General features: G+C 42.7%; 1 protein-coding gene across 1 annotated transcript in view; it reads left to right on the forward strand.

The window, feature by feature from the left end:
- The first annotated feature begins 16,980 nt into the window (after positions 1 to 16,980).
- Positions 16,981 to 21,444, forward strand: part of TM7SF3 (transmembrane 7 superfamily member 3) — a 39,533-nt gene continuing 35,069 nt past the window's right edge. Inside the window, exon 1 of the mRNA XM_027838847.1 lies at positions 16,981 to 17,101. Coding sequence (XP_027694648.1) covers positions 17,011 to 17,101 — 91 coding nt within the window. The 5' untranslated portion in view covers positions 16,981 to 17,010. The remainder of the gene's footprint in view (positions 17,102 to 21,444) is intronic.

Genomic DNA, 21,444 nt, shown 5'->3' on the forward strand with positions numbered 1-21,444 from the left:
GGGTGACCAATCGCGCGACCGCTCTACGGAAAGGGGGCGGGGCCGTTGCCCGGCGGGGAGCTAGGAGTGGAGCCGGTTTGTTGTGGTTCGGTCATTTAGGTCGCGTCCTGCTCTTCGTGACTCCGTTTGGGGTCTTCGTTGCAGAGATCCTAGAGTGGTTTGCCATTTCCTTCTCCAGCTCATTTTACAGTTGAGGAAAGGGAAGCAAATTGGATTAAGTGACTTGCCTGGGGTTACACAGCTAGGGTCTAAGGTCACATTTGAACTCAAGATTAGTTTTCCAGGGCCAGCACTCTATCTCTGCGCCACCCAGCTAGTTCAGCTGTGAATTAGTCTTCCTTTTTTTTTTTTTAGCTTGTAAGCTGCTTGAAGGGACTGTCTTTGCACAGCGCTTAGCACTTAGCGCTTAATACATGCATTATACAGCATTATTTTGGACGTAGGATCCTAGGTGTAGAGCAGGAAAAGGTCCTTGGGTTATCTAGTTATGGGTCTCCGCCTTACAGAGGAAGAAACTAAGGTTAGGTGCTTTGCGTAGGTTCACACGGGTGGTTAACCGACCAAGTCAGCATTGAAACCTCGTTCTTCCAGCTTGAAATGCGCCTATGCTGACCTTTCTACTGCACATGGCCGGCCACATTGCCGTTGCAAATTGTGCCCGGGAATGGGGTAGGGGTAGCTGCGACGTTGTCATCAGTGTTTAGTGTTGCTTCTCCTGAAATCCTGGTATTTATATGTCTGTTGGGGCCCGTGTTCTCTTGCATAATTTTAAATGCATAGATATACGTGTATACAGAAATTAGTAATTGAAAATGAGTGGGTCAGCCGTTTCTTTGTAAAGGTGAGGAGCTCATGAAGACTGAGACTGGTTTTTTGCCATCCTTTTTTTTTTTTTTATCTCTGGGGTTTAATAAATACTTGTTGACTGATTATGGATGTGGAATGCTGTCAACTGTTCCTGGCACATAGCAGTAATAATAAAAACAACAACGTTTATATAGGCTTACTATGTGCTAGGCACTTCAGGGGGCAAAAAAAAAAGGGCCAAACACAGGGTCCCTGCTCCTAAGAAGTTCACATGCCATTGTGGAGAGGAAACAACAAGCAAAATAATCATGTAAATATAGAAAACAAAAACGTGAAATGGATACATCATTTTGCAAATTTTTTTCCCTTTTATTACTTATTTCAAGGACTGACTCCCTTTGGAGGGTAAAGGTTTTTATACAAAAATATTAAATGCTCAATGACAAAAACAAGAAATGAACCTGAATATACCAGTCTCAGAAAGAGACTTCAGAAAAGCCTTTAATGAGGACCAGATTCACAAATGAATTCTTCCAGCCTTTCAAAGAACAAGCAATCCCTATGTTACATAGGCTTTTTACAAATATAGATAATATGCTACTTAATTCCTTCTATGAGGCAAATATGGTTTTGAAGCCTAAACCTGGAAAAAGGAAATTGTAGGCTGTTACTCTCTGGGCCTTAATTAATACCAGTGGGAATATATTAAGTAAAATATTTCAAATAGGATATGGCAATTTACCACAATAATTAGGAAAACAATCATAATGAACCATAAGGGATTATTCCTCTCTCCAAAAATAGGAGCAATGGTCTCTTTGCAGAATCACAGAATCTGAGAACTGTAAGGAATCCTAGCAGCCATCAATCCAATCCTTAAACAAAAGGAATCCTCACTATAAAAGTGGACCTCTGCTTGAAGACCTCACAGGAGAGGGAACCCATCTCCTCTTTTTCTTGACATCAGGCTTAAATTTGCAATGTCTCCCCTTTACTCCTGCTTCTTGCTTCTAGAGCCAAACAGAACTAGTCTTTTCCTGGCTCCACAAAAGAGCTGAACACAGCTATCAGGTTACCCCGAGTCTTCTCTCCAGGCTAACCATGCCCAGTTCCATATGACATGCATCCGAGGCCTTTAACCATTCTGGTTGTCCTCCTTGGGACACGGTCTACAACCTCTCTCAAAGATATACCTTTCTCCACTCAGCCACCAGACTCAGTTGGTCTCCCCACACAGCTGCCAAAGTGATTTCCCTAAAGCACAGGTCTGACCATGTCACCTTTCTGCCTAATAAATACCAGTTGTCCCCTGTTGTTTCTAGCATCAAATATAAACTGTTTGGAATTTCAAGCTCTTCACAGCATGGCCCTGTCTTACCTTTCCAGCCTTCTTACCACTGCTGTCCACACACACTACAATCCAACCATACTGGCTTTGATCCTACAGTCCTTCTTGCTGTTCTTCATTCATAACACTCTCATTTCCCATCTCCATGCCTTTGCACTGGCTGTCCCCCATGCCTGGAATGCCCTCCCTCTTCAGCTCTAACTCTTTGAACCCCTGGTTCCCTTCAAAATGCAACTGGAAGGTGGAGCAGTGGATAGAGCTCTGGCCTTGGAGTCAGGAGGACCTGGGTTCAAATGCAGCCTTAGACACCTAACACTTAATAGCTGTGTGACCCTGGGCAAGTCACTTGACCCTGATTGCCTCACCCCCCCCCCCAAAAAAATGCAACTGGAACATCACCTTGTATAAGGTCTTTCCTAGTTTCCCAAGGGGCTAATGCTTCTCCAAGGTTACTCTGTATCTGTTTTTATATACTCATGTGTTCAAGCTGACTGCCCAGTTAGAATGTAAGCTCCTTGAGGGTAGAGGGTTTTTTTGTCTTTGTATCCCTAATTCCTATTACATAGTAGGGGCTTATTAAATATTTGTTGATTGTTTGATACAAACCCTGGGAAGACAACAGGCTTCTCTAATGTCATTATCAGGTCTATAAACAGGTACTTTAGTCTTGGGAAGAGAATCACCAACTACTAATACTCTTTGTTTCCTCTTTTCATTGTAATGGGGGGGGGAAAGCACTGACTTCAAAAAACTAACCTCAGTCCTGTTATTTACTATCTGACCTTGGGTAACACACTTAATCTCTGAGGCTGTGCCCTCATTTTAAGATTAGGGATAATAATATCTTGTCCACCTAAATAATGCGGTTGTAATGAGGATGAAATGACTGTGTATCTGAAAGAAGTTTGTAAACCATCTGGCCTTAGATAAGAAGAGGCTAACATTTTTTGTCTGTTTCATGGACCCCTTTGGGTGAAACCTAGGGATTCTTCTCAGGATAACGTTTTTAGATACATAAAATATATAGGATTACAAAGGAAACCAATTATATTGAAATTCAGGAAGCAATATTAAAAAAACAAGTTCATGGACCTCAGGCTAAAAATCCCTACGCTACACAAGTATTATTATAGCCTTGTTACTTCACTTAATTTCCCTACTATCGTTACCTAGATATCCTTTCTAGCTCCCTTGGTGGCCCTTACTGCTTTCCCTATTGTACTCCTTGTTGCTACCCTGTTTTATCCAGAGAGAGTATGAGATGGGGGGAGGGGAAGAGAAGGAAATTGTTTGCACTTATACATGCGTTTATTTCATGCTACCATAAGTTGTGGGCCTATGATTCACCAAGTTTCTCGTAGAAAGATGTTGCCTTAAAGGAGGAGACCAATGGAGAATGAAAACAAAGAAACCAATAACAACTGTCCATCTTCACAGAAAGTTGTCTCTCCAATCTGGTCACACTGTTCTGAGCCCATCTCTCCTTTCCTCACCAACAATGCTTACTTCTGGCTTCAGTCTATTCCCATGGGCACCCCCATAAAACAGCTGGACTGCAAGGCGTATTACCTGATGGACACACCGGATATTTATCAATCAAGAAAGTTGGCAACAGGTGAGAATTGAAACTATGGTGGTACCTAAATCCTGAAAAGCCTCATCTTCACCCAAGAATCAGTTCCCAGGTTTGAAACCTAAACACATTCAGTCCAGTCAGATTCTGCTGCAAGCAGCATGGTTCTTACAAAACTACCGCTTAGCAATAATGCTAACCCACAATTTATATTGGCTTTAAGGTTTGCAAGACACTTTACATTTGATCTTCACCACAACCCTGCATTATTCCCTTTTTACAGATGAGGAAATCATGGCTCAGAGGAGTTAAATGATTTGCCCAGTCACACAGCTAAGTATCTAAGACAAAATTTGAACCCAGGTCTTCCTGACTCCGAGTCTATCGTTTCATCCACCGCACCAAATTGAGGTAATTTACTACCTGTGTGACCTTAGGGAAGATCTGGGGCTCGGTTACCTAATGTGGAAAATGAGGTGTAGTTGAACTGGATAACCTCTGAGGTGCATTGGAGCTCTAGCACTTTCAAAGAGATTGTTTCATTTTTCTCAAGCCCTCAACTGGTATCCAGTAATGAGGCAGGGTACTTGGTTGTTATGTCTTGACCATGCCAGAAACAGCTTTCAGTAATGTAAGTCAATTCTATCCAAGTCGTGACCTCAGAGGTATTCTCAGAAGCTTGAGGGATTAAGGGAAGGGGGCCGGGGAAGGTGGGAAATTGGGATGTTTTGTTAGATTCCTTGACCTCTAGGAGGAGTTAAACATGGGCCATAAAATAGACCACATGGGAAGCACATGAAAGAGTAATTTAGACTGTGAATTTACTCTTTCCTTATCCAGTGTCAGTAACAGACCAAGGTGAAAGGAGTGGGATTATGTTTCTGAGTCCTGGGCAAACTTTATTGAGTCTAGATGTCCCGGAGGCTTTAGAAGGAGGCTTTAGAAGCACCTTGGGTTGCTGATTCATTTGAGTTGATGGTGGGAAGAAGCCAAACCTCAGAACGTTAACTTCCCTCTGTATTGTGCAGACAGAGCTGGAAGAGTCTCTTCCTCTGGAGAGAGGAAAAAAATAAAAACACCATTGATGCCACGAGGATCTAGGAATTCCCACAGCTGCAGGAAGGGGTGACAATAAAAAACACCTGCTGGGAACTGGGAAGAATAACAGGGAATGCCTCGAGGCTCAGGGTACCACCTCTCCCAGGGACTGTGTTTAAAAGCTTCCTTACCCCTGGAACCTACTGCCTGAACACACTGCCCTGATTTGCAAGCTGAGTCTGTTCCCTGTTTTTCAGGCCTTCCTTTAACATCGAACACCTCGGTAGGGGCCTCTGTTCATGCCTAGGCTCCTGACTTATCCTCTACTCTTCCTTTCTTCATCATTGATCCTGGGAGGAGGACCTAGTTACTGTGCCCTGCTTCCCTGGACTATGGAAGAAAAGCAATAATGCTCCCGCACTTGGTAGCTATTGGATGTCCAGACACCAACACATCATAGCCTGCCATACTGCTATGCAGAGAAAGTGCACCTTGCTATGTGTTCGCTCAGGTCCCTGAGGTCCCTGTACCCAGAAGTTACCCCAAAGCCTGAACTTCTCTCCTTTCTTCTTGGTGTCATACTCAGCCTCATACTTACAGTCATATGTCACTCTAGAAGTATTGGTGCTAAATAGCCTGGGATCACCAAAAACTTGGGGTCATTTTGCAATTTCCCAAAGGCAATCCAGCCCCTCTTCTATACATTTCTGGACCCAGTTTACTGATCATTTGCATTGTCTGACCAACATGCAAATCCTACTAACTATAGGTTGCCCACTCAATTCATAGTCTGGATGATAGGTGTTCCTCATCCATTTCATTTTTCCTATGTGAATAATTAAGCCGAACTCTTTTGAGTGCCTATGGATCTCAATGGATTATGGATTAGCCATGTAATGTACTGGGGCTGGGATGCAAGGAGAAAAAAATTAAAACTATCTTGTCTTCTTGTAAATGTAAGCTTACGTTCTACTACAGTTGATACATGTAAAAGATACACAATAATTTTGAAGAAAGAATTAATAACTTCAGGGATCAAGAAAAATTTCATAGGAAAGGGGGTACCTGAACAGACCCTTGAAGAACACTAGAGATTCTAAGAGATATCAGTGAGGAAGTCAAATATTCCAAGCATGGGGGTCAATTGGTATAGAGGTATGGAGATGGCACATAGGAAACGAAGCTGGGAAAAGACAAATGTGGCTGCAATGTAGGTTGTATAAAGGGGAATAACTTGAAATAAGTTTGCAAAGATAGACTGGAGCTAGATTGTGAGGGACTTTAAGTGCCAAGGTGAGGAGTTATATTTTACCTTGGAGACATTACGATGTCTGAAGATAGTTTAGCAGGGGAGTGACATGGTCAGGCCTGTTTTTTAGGAAGTTTATTTTGGCAACTGTGGGACGATGGATTGGAGAGGGAAGAACTAGAAATTGGGAAACCAACTGGGAGGCTGTTAGAATAGTCAAGGCCAAAGGTCATAAGGTGTACCAGCCGCGCCGACCTTGTGTCGGCCACGCTGACCCTCTCCTCCTATAAGGAGCAGGCTGCCAGAGTCATACTCACTCTCGAGTCTTCGGTCCTCAGCCGGATAAACACACAGAGACGAGCCATCAGGAGGCACCAACACCAGAGCTTTATTCAGAGGCCATCACAGCAAGCCATCACAGCAAGCCCAAGCAGCAAGGCCAGAGCAACAGAGCGGGAGCCAAGAGAGAGCGCGTGATCTGACCACGCTCCCGTTCCTAAGTACCTACTTAGCCCCTCCTCCCCAGCCCGCTTACTAGCCAATGATTGTAGGGTCAGATACCGGAAGGGGCTGTCTGAGTTTAGCACACCAAGGGGGAGGGAGTGACGTAGGAGTTTAGGACCGGATACAGGAAGGAGGCATCTGGGATTAGTGCATAGACAGAGTACATGACCTAGGAAGTCAGACTCAGATACCGGGAGGAGGTGTCTGGGGTCAGTGCTACACAAAGGGACCCAGGAAGTCAGGAAGGTCACAAGATGGAGGCGTCTGGGGTTGACGTTGCATATAGGGAGGGGACTAAGCAAAGGGAACTCAGTCCTCTGCCGTCCCACTCCTACGTGGCACCACCCCTTGCCTCAGGAGCACAAGCTCCAGCTACTTCCTTGCACACAGCTTATCTCACATAGCACTGCCCACTGCCTCAGGGCTTCTCCGTACCCAGCCCATCCCAGTCCACCACGACTCTGCCTACCACAGTCCCTGCCTCGACTTCCAAAATACCCAGATCTTACCCTAATCTTGCCACAGCGCCCACCTGGTAGTTGCCAACATAGACAGTCCCTCACAATAAGGGCCTGAACTAGGAGGGTACCATGTGAATGGAAAGAAAGAGAATGGAATTTGAGACATTTTGTGGAGATAGAATCAACGAGACTTAACTAATCGAATATGAAAAATAAGGGAGAGGGAAGAGTCAATGATATCTCTGAGGTGATTGGAAGAGCAGTAGTAGCATCAATAAAAATAGGGAAAATTGGAAGAAAATCAAATTTAGAAGGGAAGTTAATGAGATCCATTTTGCATATGTTGAGTTTGAGATATCCATGAGATATTTCACTGGAGATAATCTGGCAGGAAGTTTATGATGAAGGTCTGATGTTCAGGAGCAAAATCAGGATAATTTAGGAAGTTATATGCATAGAGATAATAATCAAGCCCACGGAAGCTAATGAGATCACCAAGGAATCTTGCAAAGCAGAGGTACGTAGGAAGTGCATGCCAGACACGTGGAATGACCAGTGCAAAGGTACACAGAAGTGAGACAGTGTTGTGTTTTAGGAACACAGGAAACCACCACTTTGGCTGGATCATTGAGTCTGGGAGGTGGAGTCCAAAGAGACTGGACAGACAGGTTGGGGGCACATTGCATAGTCCTTAAAAAGCTAAGCCAAAGAGTTTATATCTTACGGGAGAGACAACCAGATATCCCTGAGTTAATTGAGAAAGGGAATGGTCTGCTTAAGGAAAATTGATTGGCAGCTGCATGGAGACTGAACTATAGTGGGGTAAAACTTGAGGCAGGAAGATATATTAGGGGATTAGTGCAGTAATTTAAACAGGAGATGATGAGTCTGAACTAAAATAACTGTGGGAGCAGAGGACAGGGTAAGATGTGAGAGAAGGTGTGGAGGTAGAGATAGAAAAATCTGATGACTGCTTAGATATATGGGGCAGGGACAGTGAGGAGTTCTGGAGAATGCTGAGGTTATAAAGCTGTAAGCCTAGAGGATGGTGGTGGTGCCTTTGCAAGAAACAGAGAAGTTAGAAAAGGAGAGAAGGTAAATAATGAGTTAGAAATGTCTCTGAGATATCCAGTTTAAAGCATCCATTAAGCAATTGATTACTTGAGATTGAAACTCAAGGATGGGACTAGGAATATATACACACACATATATGGATATATACATACTGTCAACTGGACTGAACCAGCTTCTAACCTGTACATGGTTGGAGCCGAACAGAGCAGGCTAGAGACGAGAACAGAAATTTAATTTCAAAGTCAGAGAAAAGGCTTTCAAGCAAGGAGGGAAATTAGACACATGTGCCTGGGCCCTTCCCATAGTGAGGGGACCTGCTTTAGTGTGGGGAGATCTCAGTACTTCTATCAATGATTACGCAGTTAGCTGTAGCCTTGGCAAGGGGGGTAAAAGCAACAGTGTGACAAGTTTGATTCATAGCAGGGCTTCATGACCAGAACTTGTCCAGAACTTGTCCGAGCTCAGAGAACACCTGGTGCTGTCAAAGCAATATTATAATTATGTGATTTTGCCAGAGGGTGAGCTGATCCAGACGGTAAGCATTGTTATGCCAAGCTCAGGGCACAGCTTACTTGCTGGGTCTTAGCTCTGGAAAACAGGGTGTCTCCATTATGTTGACAATATACACACATGTATGTACACACAGGTATGTATTGTGAATGATTTTGGGCCCCTGTCACCTGAGAAAGGTCTAAAACCTGGATTGGCCAATCAGGAGAAAGACATTTTTGGCCTACTCTGAGCTTAACCTACCATAATACTTTGTGTGCTCTGGCATAACAGACCATGGTTTGCTTTGCTCTGTAAGTGAACCCAAAATATCCTTTCCTGTGTCAGCAACTACTTGGCCAGATGAAGTTGACCAGGAGTATTCTTCTGTTTATGACTGCCAAGGACCAGGCATCTTGAAGCTACTCTATCTTGAATAATGGGACTTTTCTTATGTTTTCTTATGTCATATTAATGACAAAAGAAACACAGACATCCTGGATCTATAATTTCAATTAACACCTTGACATTCTCTTATCTTACTGTATTTACAACTTATCCTATTAAGAAATTCCTTGCTCATATTATGGTTAACACATATGGAGACTATAATTTGGTTGACACAGGCATCCTGAGTTGGGATTGCTCTAAGTGTATACAGGGTCTCCTTCAGCTTGCTTACCTCTGAGTTCAGAATTATTTTCTGACTCCATCATGCATGATTCTCTGCTTAATGAGAATAAATAAGCACCTTATAACACATGTACAGAGTGATTCTGTTTGTTCCTTGTTCAAATCTTTGGTAAGGTGATCCCCATTCTGTTTGTTCTTGAACAAACCTTTGGTTAAGGGGAAACTGACTCTTTTGTTTCTTTGGACCAAACTTTTTGTAAATTGTTGACAGTATACATATGCATATATGTATGCAACATACAAGTGTATATATAAGATGTACATATATTATTATTGTTGAGTTGTTTCAGTTATGTTCAACTCTTTGTGACACCATCTGGGGTATTCTTGACAGAGATACTAGAGTGTTTCACCTTTTCCTTCTCCAGCTCATTTTACAGATGAGGAAACTGAGGCAAACAGGGTTAAGTGACTTGCCCAAGGTCAGATAGCTAGTGTCTGAGGCCAGATCTGAACTTATGAATCTTACTGACTCCAGACCCAGCACTCCATCTGTTGTGGTCTGAGAGGTTGAGACCCCTTAAGGTCTGGAGTACAGGACGAGGTCGTCTGGAATGAATTCATAGACTCAAGCATTCTTTAAGTCAGGGTGGCAAAGATTTATTGTTACTCTTTTCAGCGCGCAAGGATTCTTAAGCAACCTGTGAGAGACTGAGGATGGAGCTAGAATTTATATGGAAAAGGGAATGGGAAAGGAATGCCGGGGATACTGATTAGGTAATCTAAAGGTCCAGGTGTCTTTGGGAGCTATGGATGGAAAAGTGTAGGGATTTTACCAGACAGGGAGGGAGATGTCAGAAGCATAGATCTTGGGAATATGGCAGGGGGAAGAATCCTTGGGCCAGCCAGGGACAAAACTCCTTGGGCCAGACAAGACACCCCTCTCTCTCTGCCCTGATTAGAGATCGCTCTGCAACAAGGGAAAGTTTTCTCACGAGACAGGAGCTTACTAAGGAATTGGGGGGCTTCCAGAGACATGATCTTAGGGCTGGAGCCTGAGCAGCCCAGCACTCTCTTCGCCAGCTTTGTGTAGCTGCACCAGGGAGAGAGATAAAGGGTCTTGCTGGGGCCCACTCATGAGTAATTGCTAGGCACAGTGTCGCTGGGCTGGGGAGTGGTTGTCAGAGACAGTGTTTCTGAGACTGGGGAGAAACTGGGGTCCAAGTACAAGCACAAGTACCCTATCACATCCACTTTCTAACTACTTATAGATACACATATATACATACAGACATGAGAGACAGAGCGAGAGGTTAGTACAGAACCTTGGGTGATGCCCACATTTAGGAAATGTGATACGGATTTTGAACCAGCAGAGATTAAGAGCAAGTGGTCAAACAAGTAGGAAGAAAAACAGGAAAGAGAAGTGTCATGAAAACCCAGAAAAGAGAGAATGTCCAGGAGGGGAGGGTGGTCAACAGTATCAAATGTAACAGATACTGCAACAACAACAACAAAAAAAAGGTGAGGACTAAGAACATATTATCAGATGGGCAAAAAGGGATCATCGGTAACTTTGGGGAGTGTAGTTTCAGTTGAGTGATGAGGTCAGAAGTCAGATTGCAAAGTCTTGTTGCTGAGCACATAGTAAGTACAATTATAAATGCTTTTGATTATACATAAATTATATATAGCCTTTGCATAGTGCCTTCTAAATCAAAGGTGTCAAACTCTCACTATAAAACTCCTGCAGTATGGCCAGAGCTAGATTAAAATGCAATTGGGAAATGTTTAACAAAACAAATAAAAATACAATACAACATAGATAAGGTTAGTTTGTGGTTTTCTAAGTCAATATGCAGGAGAATGTTTCTATTTAAATCAGATTTCATTTAAAACAAATTAGTTCTCTGCCTCTATTCCCTAGATTCCTGCTCCCTTCAAGAACTAAGCGGACCTAACATTTATATCGTAAAATCCAGGCTAGGTTTTCAACTTATTTTGCCAGACAGTCTACAGCGATCAGCTGTATACCTCACTGAGACAGCATGGCATATATAGAAGAGTATTGCACTGGAGATTGAAAGAAACCGAGGTTTGAATGCAAGGGCCAACACATACTCATTTTGTGTGTTCTTTGGCAAGCCTCTCATCCTTTTTAGGCCTCAGTTTTCTCTCAGGTAGAATGAGACTAATAATACCTCCCAGGGTTGTTGTGGGGATTGAATGAGATAATGTATATAAAGTACTTTGCAAACCTTAAAGAATTATGTACCAGGATCATAGATACAGAGCTAGAGGGGAAGGAATTCTGAAGCCATCTGGTTCAATCCCCTCATTTTACACCTGAGGAAACTGAGGCTCAGGAGGGTTAAGTGATTTGCCCAATGTCACATGCATAGTAAATATCAAAGGTGAGGTTTAAGCCCAGGTGGTACAGTTGATAGAGTGCTGGGCCTTAAGTCAGGAAGACTCATCTTCCCGAGTGCAAATCTGGCCACAAACATTTACAAGCTATGTAACCCTGGACCAGTCACTTAACCCTCGATGATGATAATGAACTCGAGAAGGAGACGGCAAACCACTCCTGTATCTTTACTAAGAAAACCCCAAATGGGGGTCACCAAAAGTCAGACTCAACTGAAAATGACTGAACAACTTCTGACTCCAGAGCCAGTGTTCTTCCCACTAATCTTCAAATGAGGGAGATATACTTTTCTCCCTAATAAGCAGTTATTTCCAGTTATCTTTTGTTTCCTAATAGATTCCTATCCTTTGGCCCAAGCAGGGCCCTGCCCTGAGCCAGTGGCTGGGGGAAAGATTATCATCCCTTTCCAGCAGCTGGGAGGAGTCTAAACAATGAGGGCTCCTTTTGATAGCTCACACCTCTAGACCATTTGCCCTTCCCAGTGACACCCAGCCCAGTTATATTCTCTAGGATCTTTTCTTAAACATTCTGGGTGACTTTGGGTAATCATTTATTCAAATCTGTGGAGATTTAAAATAAAAATATTACAGTCCTACCACGTCCTGAGACCAGGCCTCTTCCCTGTGTCAACAAAGTGATCATCAGAAACAAGATTTTTTTCTCTTAAAGGTCTTATTTAAAAACCTTTACTTCTTACTTAAAAACCTCCTAATTTCTTTCTTTCTTTTTTAAAGGCAACTGGGGTTAAGTGACTTGCCCAGGGTCACACAGCTAGTAAGTGTCAAGTGTTTGGTCTGAGGCCGATTTGAACAATAGAGAATTTTTTTTTTTTAATTTGTGGTGAGGCAATTGTGGTTAATAGAGCTACTAAGTATCACGTGTCTGCAGTGGAATTTGAACTGAGGTCCTTCTGACTCCAGGGCAAGTGCTCTATCCACTGCACCATCTATCTGGCCCCAAATAGTATTATTATTATTTTTTTTGTTTGTTTTGGCTAGGCAATGGAGTGACTTGCCTAGGGGTCACATAGCTAGTAAGTGTCAAGTTTCTGAGGCCGGATTTGAACTCAGATTCTCCTGACTCCAGGGCTGGTGCTTTATCCACTGTACCACCTAGCTGCCCCCACCTAATTTCTTTTTGCCTGGAACCAATTTTTTTCAAGCCCTGGGTCTTTGGGATCTTGATAATCACCATTACTGGGGAGCTGGAAATAACCTTTACTGGAACTATTGCTGAAGCAAGGAAATAGACTTCTATTGCACAAGACAGTTAACTTGGCATAGTGGGTTGAGCACTGGAATTGTAGTCCAGAGGATGTGAATTCAGATCCTGCCTCACACACTTACCAGGTGTGATGAGGGGGCAAATTACAATTTCTCAGCTTCAGTTTCCTCATCTATTAAATGGAGAATAAGAGTGTCCACCAACAAAGGTTGTTTTGAGAATCAAATGAAATAACATGTTTGTTTTGTAAACCTTAAAGTGTATATAAATATTAGCTATTATTATTATTGATAAGAATTAAAGAAAAGAGTCTCTTTTGTCCCAGTAATTTAGTTTTGAATACCTTCTGGAGGTTTTGCTGAGTTGTTATCTTTGAAGAATTTTTTCTCATTGGAACTTTCCCTTTCCATATATCCTAACTTGGTTTTTCCTTTCCAGTCCTGACCCTTCTAGACAGGTGAATTTCACCTCTGTGATTCTGTTTCCTTACCTGTTGGATGAGTTGGTTGGACTTGTTGACCTTTAAACTCCCTTTTGAACCTAACTACAATCCTATTCCAAACTGGTTAGATGGCTGAACTCAAAGAGTAGTTTAAAGATTCATTGTTAACATGACAGATCTCCATTGGAGTACACCAGGGATCCATACGTGGTCCTGTTGCATTTGATTAGTTGGTTAATTTTAAATTTTTCTATTTATTTTGAACTTGAAAACAAAAAGATCAAAAAAAACCCCATTTCCATGTACACAGCACAACACAAAAGGAGGATTCAATATGAAGCCATGGATCTTCATTTCACACAGTTCCTTAAAAACCCCAACAACTATGTAAGTACTATATATCATTTTCAAAGCTACCTTTCTTTTCTGTGCTTCTGTCCGAGTGTTCTTTACTGTGTAAGGTCCTATGGTATTTAACATTTTTATCAATGGCTTGCTATAGATGGCATGCTTATCAAAAGCATGCAGATGACACAAAACTGTCAGGGATAGTTAACATGCTACATGGAAAGTTATAGAGGGCCATTTTTTCCTTTAAAATATGTGAATTCCTATGAATTTTCTCTTATGATTTCAAACCGTCTTCTGAAATTGGTGGATCAGTTTTCAGATCCATCAATAGTGGAGATCTTGACAAGCTAAAAATAATTGGGCTGAATCTAACAAGATGAAATTTGATTAGGATAAATGTAATTCTCATACCTGACTTAAACAATCTACTTCAACAATACAGAATGGGAGAGCCATGGTTAGAAAACAAGTTGTCTGCAATGGGCCAAGGATAGCATATGTGGTAGAGAAGTGAAGGCATTGGGTACAGATGATTTGTTCAAGAAGTTTGGCAATAAATGATCAACAGTCAATAATAGTCAATAAACACTTATTAAGTGCCTACTATGTTCCAGGCACTGTGCTAAGCACTGAGGCTACAAAGAGGAAAAAGAAAGCTAGTCCTTGCCCTCAAGGAGCTTACAATCTATTGGGGGGAAGAAAATACAAAAGAAAGCTGAAAACTTCCAGATTAGGAGGCAAGGGAAGGTATAGCTGATATCTACCCTCTCACTTGAATTTCTTGTGACAAGCTCTTCTATGTTTCAAATGGTTTTGGGGCAGCTATCTGGGCTAGGAAAGAGAACTTTAAAAAAAAAATAAACATAAGGAATTTGGATTGAGGTAAGGTAAGGTCCAGGGGGAGAATCTATGAGAAGGGACTGAGGTTAGCTTGGTATAAGCAAAACATACCACCTAGGAATAAGTGCTAATTTGAAGGAGGCCGTATGAAGGAAAGAATGCTGCACTTGGAATCTGGAAGATGTGCATTGGAATTCTGTCTTTAATACTTCCTAGCTTTATGAGAAGTCTCTAAACCTCCAGTTTTTAACTTGTCTAATAAGGATAACATTATCCCTGTAATACTAGCCTTACAAGGTTGTTGTGAGGCTGAAATAAGCCAATATGTGTTACGCCCTTCAAGAATCCTAAAGTGCTGTCTAAATTTCAGTTTATAGAAGCTGATGGGGATAGAGACCATACCTGGGATTTCCCTGGCATAGGGAACGGTTGAAGAAAGGTACCTTCTCAGTAACTAAGAGTCATGGAGTTGCCTAGTTATTGTTCAGTTGTTTTTTTCAGTTGTATCTGACTCTTCCTTAGCCCATTTGGAGTTTTCTTGGCAAAGATACCAGAGTGGTTTGCCATTTTCTTCTCCTGCTCATTTTACAGATGAGGAAACTGAGGCAGACAGGGGTAAGTGACTTGCCCAGGGTAATACAGCTAGTAAGTGTCTGAGGCCAGATTTCAACTCAGGAAGATGAGTCTTCCTGACTCCAGGCAGGGCACTTTATCCCCTGTACCATCTAACTGCCCCCAGAATTGCCTAGAGCACTGAGAAAGGAATATAACCAAAACAAAAAAACCCCAATTTTAATTTCAAATATGAGTGGATTAAACTCAATAAAGTAAATGAATGTCAGAATGACCAAAATAAATAAAATTACTTCTACTCTTTTACCAAATGTAGGCTATTGTTGATGGACAGTCAAGAGCGTAACAGTCAATTTAACACCAAGTGCCTGCTGGGGTAAGGGAGGGGGCCATGAGGAGGTGAACAAAAGGGGAACACCAGAATTGGAAGGGGCCTCAGAAGCTCTAGTCCAACCTCTTTCTTTTTATAGATAAGGAAGTTGAGGCTTGGAGGTTATGACTAGCTAGAGGAGGAAAAAAAGGTCTGGTAAGTTGCCTAAGAAAACTGATAACACTGAAATTTTAACCAGGAGCCCTTATGACATAAGTTTCCTGCCATGGGGTACCATTTTGGCAAAGCCTTTAGCAAACCCTGTATCCAAAATTTCTGTCCAGTTGCATAAATACAGAGCATTCTATAAGTGGAGTTGTTCCTCTGGAGTTTAAGCAGCAATTTATGTCGTTCATAAATAAGATTACCAAAGAGTGTTCCCTTATAACGTATAAGAAATCAGTGAGTTGGTCCAACTAATCTATCATCATGAAGCCTAAAACCTAGGTGGCATAGCCGAGAAGGCCCAGGGAATGGGAATCAGGATAGACGTGAATTCAAATTCTACCTCAGAACCTTACTAGCAGTGTGACCCTAGGCAAGTAATCACAATCAGCCTGTTTTCTTTATTTGTAAAGTGTTGGAGAGAATTGGATGTGGGGACTTCTGGGGTCCTTTCCAGCCCTAAATTATGATACTACCATGCTAGACCCTTAGTTACAAGTACTAAGAATTTACATGCTAGGTGCCAAGATGAAATAATCCCTAAATGGCAAAGCAGTAACAAAGCCGCATCGACTTCCAGATTTTTCGTCTCGACTGACTCCCTTGCAGAATTAGGGAAACTACCACAAAATGAAACCAATCTTAAAACAATCCTAGAAAGCAATATGCCCAGGCTGGTCCATTTCTTTTCCTTTACAAAGACTCAGCATTTAAGAGGCTTGGCTAACCAGCATGGTCTCCTTACATGAGAGTTAAATGCTAGGGGCAGCTAGGTGGCACAGTGGATAGAGCACAGGCCCTGGATTCAGGAGGACCTCAGTTCAAATCCAAATTCAGACACATAACACTTACTAGCTGTGTGACCCTGGGCAAGTCACTTAACCCCATTGCCTAGCCAAAAAAAAAAAAGAGAGTTAAATGCTCCCAGGTGCAGGGGTCTACACGTGCAGAGAGAAAGACGTTTTAGGCTTTCTAGGAAGGATCCCCAAAAGCCTGGGGATTCGGTTAAATTGGTCAGCAACCTGGGAAACCTGGATCAACCTGTCCCCTCCCCTGCTGCCAACCTCATTACCTTTTCCCCTGCATCTGGGCATGCATTTATTAAGCGCCTACTATGTGCCGGGCACTGTGCAAAGCGCTGGAGGACGGACGGTGCTCAGGGCTGGCGAGCGCGCTGACCGGCTGGGAATCAGGGGGGAGGAGCCACCGGCTCCTTGGAAGACGCCCCTTCGCGCCATTCGGTGCCCCTCGCCCCCCGCGGGAGGCGGAGCCGCGGGGTGCCGGGACCGGGGCGAGCGCCGGAAGAGGAAGCCTTGAGCTTGGCCCTGGGAAGCGGCGGGGGGCTGCGGCGGGCGGCTGCGGCGGGCGGACAGGTGCGCCGCAGGGGGCGGTGATGCGGCGCCGCGGGGACGCCCCGGGCTGGCGGGGCTCGTAAGCCACCATGGAGCTGCTCGGGCCCCTGCACCTGGCTCTCTTGGGGCTGGGGTTGGTGCTGGCTGGTGCAGCGGAGACCCCGGTGAACTCCAGCTTAGGTAAGGAGCGGGCCTGGCTCGGGAGGGAGTGGGGCCTGCCATTGCAACTGAGACTCTCTCTATATATATATTTTGCGCCGTGCTAATTAATGCATTATTTTTTGCAACAGAACATTTTATATTTTATTTTAAAACATTACAAAATGCTATATCTAAAAATGCTCACGTGCATTTTCAAAAGTTTGCTGGGTGATCCGAATGAATGCCTTAGGGAGGAGAAGGGACCGAGGCCTTCGTTCACCCTGGGAAGAATGATCAGTTGCTTTCAGAAGGGGCTCTGGCCTCCGGGAAGCCTCTGCTGAGCCTCGTCCCCGCTGCCAGTACACGAAAGCCGGGGCAGAAGCTTGAGAATCCCTCTCCCCTGGCTCCTTTTCCCGAGGACATGGTAACCCAGGGTCTGGAGCAGTCATGTTTCTGGCTTTTCCATGCCATTTCTCCAAACTGGGGCGCGGACCTTAGGTAGTTCAGTCCAGGTGCAGAAATAACGGGGTTAGGGCCCCTCGAGAACGCAAAGGTAACCCCAAATGTGGAGCCTCCAAGTCACATCTTAGAGCAATCGTGGCAAGGGAATTTGCTACATCTAGAAAAGTTATGCAGAGAATTGGTCTTTATAAATTGTGTCATGTGCTTTGGTGCATGGAGTCTGACAACAATTCCTGGTTTGTTCCTTTTTTTTTTTCCCCCTTCGTACTATTTGGAGGAGAGATCATCAGAATCATTTAAACGCTGTTAACTTGCTTTAGCTATTTAGGGCCTGAAGGAGTATCTTTAATGCAAGCAAATGAAACAATCAGAACAATTAGAGTTTCAGAGATGCCCAGCTTTGGCAAAACTGAGTTGTACCAGCGGGAATGCTAACTTTTTTGTGCTTTGCTTTGTCTCAAGAAGATGAGATTATGTTTATGCTACAAAGCAGTTATAAAAATATCACAAGACCTTTGGTGTAGTGCTTCAAAGCCTTAGAAATCCTCGCATTAAATCTTTGATGCCCCAATGGCAAAGCATGTGGCGGTATTTTATCCTAATTTTGTATGTTAAAAACTAGCTTGTTAAAGGTTACTCATATGGGGCAGCTAGGTGGTGCAGTGGATAGAGCTATGGCCTTGGAGTCAGGAGAACCTGAGTTCAAATCCGACCTCAGACACTTGACACTTAACTAGCTGTGTGACCTTGTCACTTAACCCCATTGCCTAACAAAAAGAAAAAAAAAGATTACTCATCTGTCAAGTGATGCAGGCAGGGCCAGAACTCAGGCCTTCTGGCTTCTAACCTAGTGCCCTTTCTATTATATCAGGAACAAGATATTATACACGGCCTGTCAGAGCTAAAAACAAAACAAACAAAACACCAAAACTAATTAGAAGCACTTGGCATTTTTTTTTGTAGAAATTTGGCATTATTTTTAACCTGAAAGAGTTTGCTCAAGAACTGCATCAAAAAGTTGTTAATTAATACTTGATGCAAGAGACTTCCTGGCTTTAATGGAAAGAGAGCTCACCTCAGTCTGGAAGACTTGGGTTTAAGTCTCCCTTCTGACACATAACTTGCCTTTGATCTTAATCAGTCCTCACTTTTTACTATTCTAGGCACCTTGCTAACTAAAACCAATTTGCAGAAGGGTTTCTGATCTACATGATAGAGGAAGTTTCTTACATTATCGAAGTCACAGGTCTATTCTTCCCCAGCATACAAAACTCCCCCACCAAAACCAACAACCCCATGACATGTGAGCGTTGGGGAAGCTTTCTGGTATTTTCCTTCTTATCCCTTCATCTGGATTCCCTATGGCATTTCTTCTGGGCCCTTCTTGCATTTCCTTAAGAGGGAACTTAACTATACCCACTGTTAAGTAACCAGACCTATTTTGACATGTATATGTGAGCTAAAGGTGAATAAAGAAAATTAAGGAAGACTTTAATTTAGCACAAGCATTATCAAGATTTTTATGCATCTGGTAAAACCAGAGTTTCAGGTGGAAATGTCAAGTCCATAACACTGGCACTTAGAATGCCTTCCCAACAATTGTTATTGCTGCCTAAAGAGAGGTAGGTGTTTGAAATGGGCTGTGCATCTTAGAGTGGTGGGGTTGATCATAAAACTGATGGCTGGATTCTTTAGGTTAGGTAGCCTGATGCCTGGCATTTGAATGGTGCTGTACCATTGGCAAAGTGCTTCACATGTATTATTTCATTAGTGCCTCAGAAGTCTTTATTACAAGTTTTTATTAGCCCTGCTTTGTAGAGGAGGAAATTCCTGGAAGGTACTTAAGTAACTTACCAAGGTCACACAGTATCCAAACTGAAGTTTTCAGGACTTAAAATCCAGTACTCCATCCAGGATGGGGTGGCTTATAATTTATAGACCCTTAGCTGGTCAGTGAGTCAGTGACCTATCATTAATTAAGTGCTTACTATGTTCCCATCACTATGTTAAGGCTGGAGAATAGAAAAAAAGGCAAAAGACAGTCAATAAACATTTATTAAGTTTGCTATGTGCCAGGCACTATGCTAAGCACTGGGGATACAAAAAGGAAAAAAGAGTGAGAGTTCCTGCCCTCAAGGAGCTTACCATCTATGAGAGAAAGATAACACACAAAAGAAGGTTTCAAGGAGTTCCGTGGGGAGGAAATACAGGACTAGGAGTATGGTGTGGAAGTCTTTAAGAGAAGTTCCAAAGTAGTGCAGCCAAGTGAGAAAGGAGATGGCTGAGTTGAAGGTTGGTGTTCATGGCCCCACTGTTCAATCAGTGAGACACTCTTGTCTCACTGTAATTCGATGGAGAACCACGGCTGATGAGATCTCTTAGAGGATGATGAGGTTGGCCCAATAAAGAGCTTCCTGGTACGTGGTGGAAAAGTCCCTGCTCTCAAACAGCTCAGGGCCTAATGAGGGAGATAACATGCAAACAGCTATGTACAAACAAAATATATACAGGATAAATTGGGGCTAATATCAGAGAGAAGGAAAGGGGGGTGGATAGAGTGCTGGTCTTGGAGTCAGGAAGACTCATCTTCCTGGGATCAAATCTGGCCTCCAGCACTTATGAGTGGCAGTGTGACCCTGGGCAAGTCACTTAACCCTGTTTGCTTCGGTTTCCTTATTTGTAAAATGAACTGGAGAAGGAAATGGCAAACCACTCCAGTATCTTTGCCAAGAAAACCCAAATGGGGTCGGAGTCAGACACAACTGGAAAATGACTGAACAACATTAGAGGGAAGGCACTAAGATTAAGGGGACTGGGAAAAGCATATTGTTGAAGGTGGTCAAATTATGTGTTTTATGGTAACTTTGAGTGGGAGAAAGCCTTATGTAGAGTTAGGTGATTTGGAGTATTAGGCAGGTGTGGTCTATAGCTAATTAAAAATCCACAGATTTTCCCCAAATTTCATCAGTCTGATAGTCTACAGGGGTGAGGAACCTGTGGCCTCCAGGCCACATATGGCCTTCTAGGTCCTTGGGTCTGAGTCCACTTTTACGGAACAAATCCTTTCAATAAGGGGATTGTTCTGTGAAGTTTGGATTCAGTCAAAGGGCCGTGCTTGAGGACCTAGAGGGCCACACGTGACCTCAAGGTTGCAGATTCCCCACCCTTGGTCCCTTCTCCAGAGTTTTTACTAAAGTTAAGAAGTAACTTTGTAATAATGCCTTCCATTAACCCTATTCTCTCTCTTGTATGATGATGATAGCAGTTCTCAATTCACCTAGCACTTTGATATGGATGCTAATTAGCAATGAAATATGTCAGAAACATTTTCCCTGTTATCTGTGCTTCTCTTCTTTTTTCTTTTTTTAAAATTTCATTTATTTATTTATTTATTTTTGGCTAGGCAATGGGGTTAAGTGACTTGCCCAGGGTCACACAGCTAGTAAGTGTTAAGTGTCTAAGGCCGGATTTGAACTCAGGTCCTCCTGAATCCAGGGCCGGTGCTCTATCCGCTGTGCCACCTAGCTGCCCCTGTGCTTCTCTTCTTTAGTCTGTTTATAGTTAAATTTTTATAACTCTAGATTTTGAATCTCCAAACTCCCAGTTCTCACACTGAACATTTATATGTTATATTAAGAATTTTCATATTTTTGTTATTTTATGTCATATTGGTATTCTAATATATTATATTTAATTATATATAATATATAATGTATTAATATCTATGTATTATGATAACATTTTTATATGTTATATTAAGAAATAGTTATGTTGAGGTTTTTATTTTGCATAAATATTCCAGCATTGGTGTCCTTTAAATTCTCAGAGTGTGATATTATAAAAATTGATGTCTTGAAACACTGCAGAAGCCTCATACAACACTGGGTTTGGAATTAATGGACCCAAGTTCGACTCTTGGT

The sequence above is a fragment of the Vombatus ursinus genome, unplaced genomic scaffold (assembly GCF_900497805.2).
Source record: "Vombatus ursinus unplaced genomic scaffold, bare-nosed wombat genome assembly UNPS02014830.1, whole genome shotgun sequence".
Lineage (NCBI taxonomy): Eukaryota > Metazoa > Chordata > Mammalia > Diprotodontia > Vombatidae > Vombatus > Vombatus ursinus.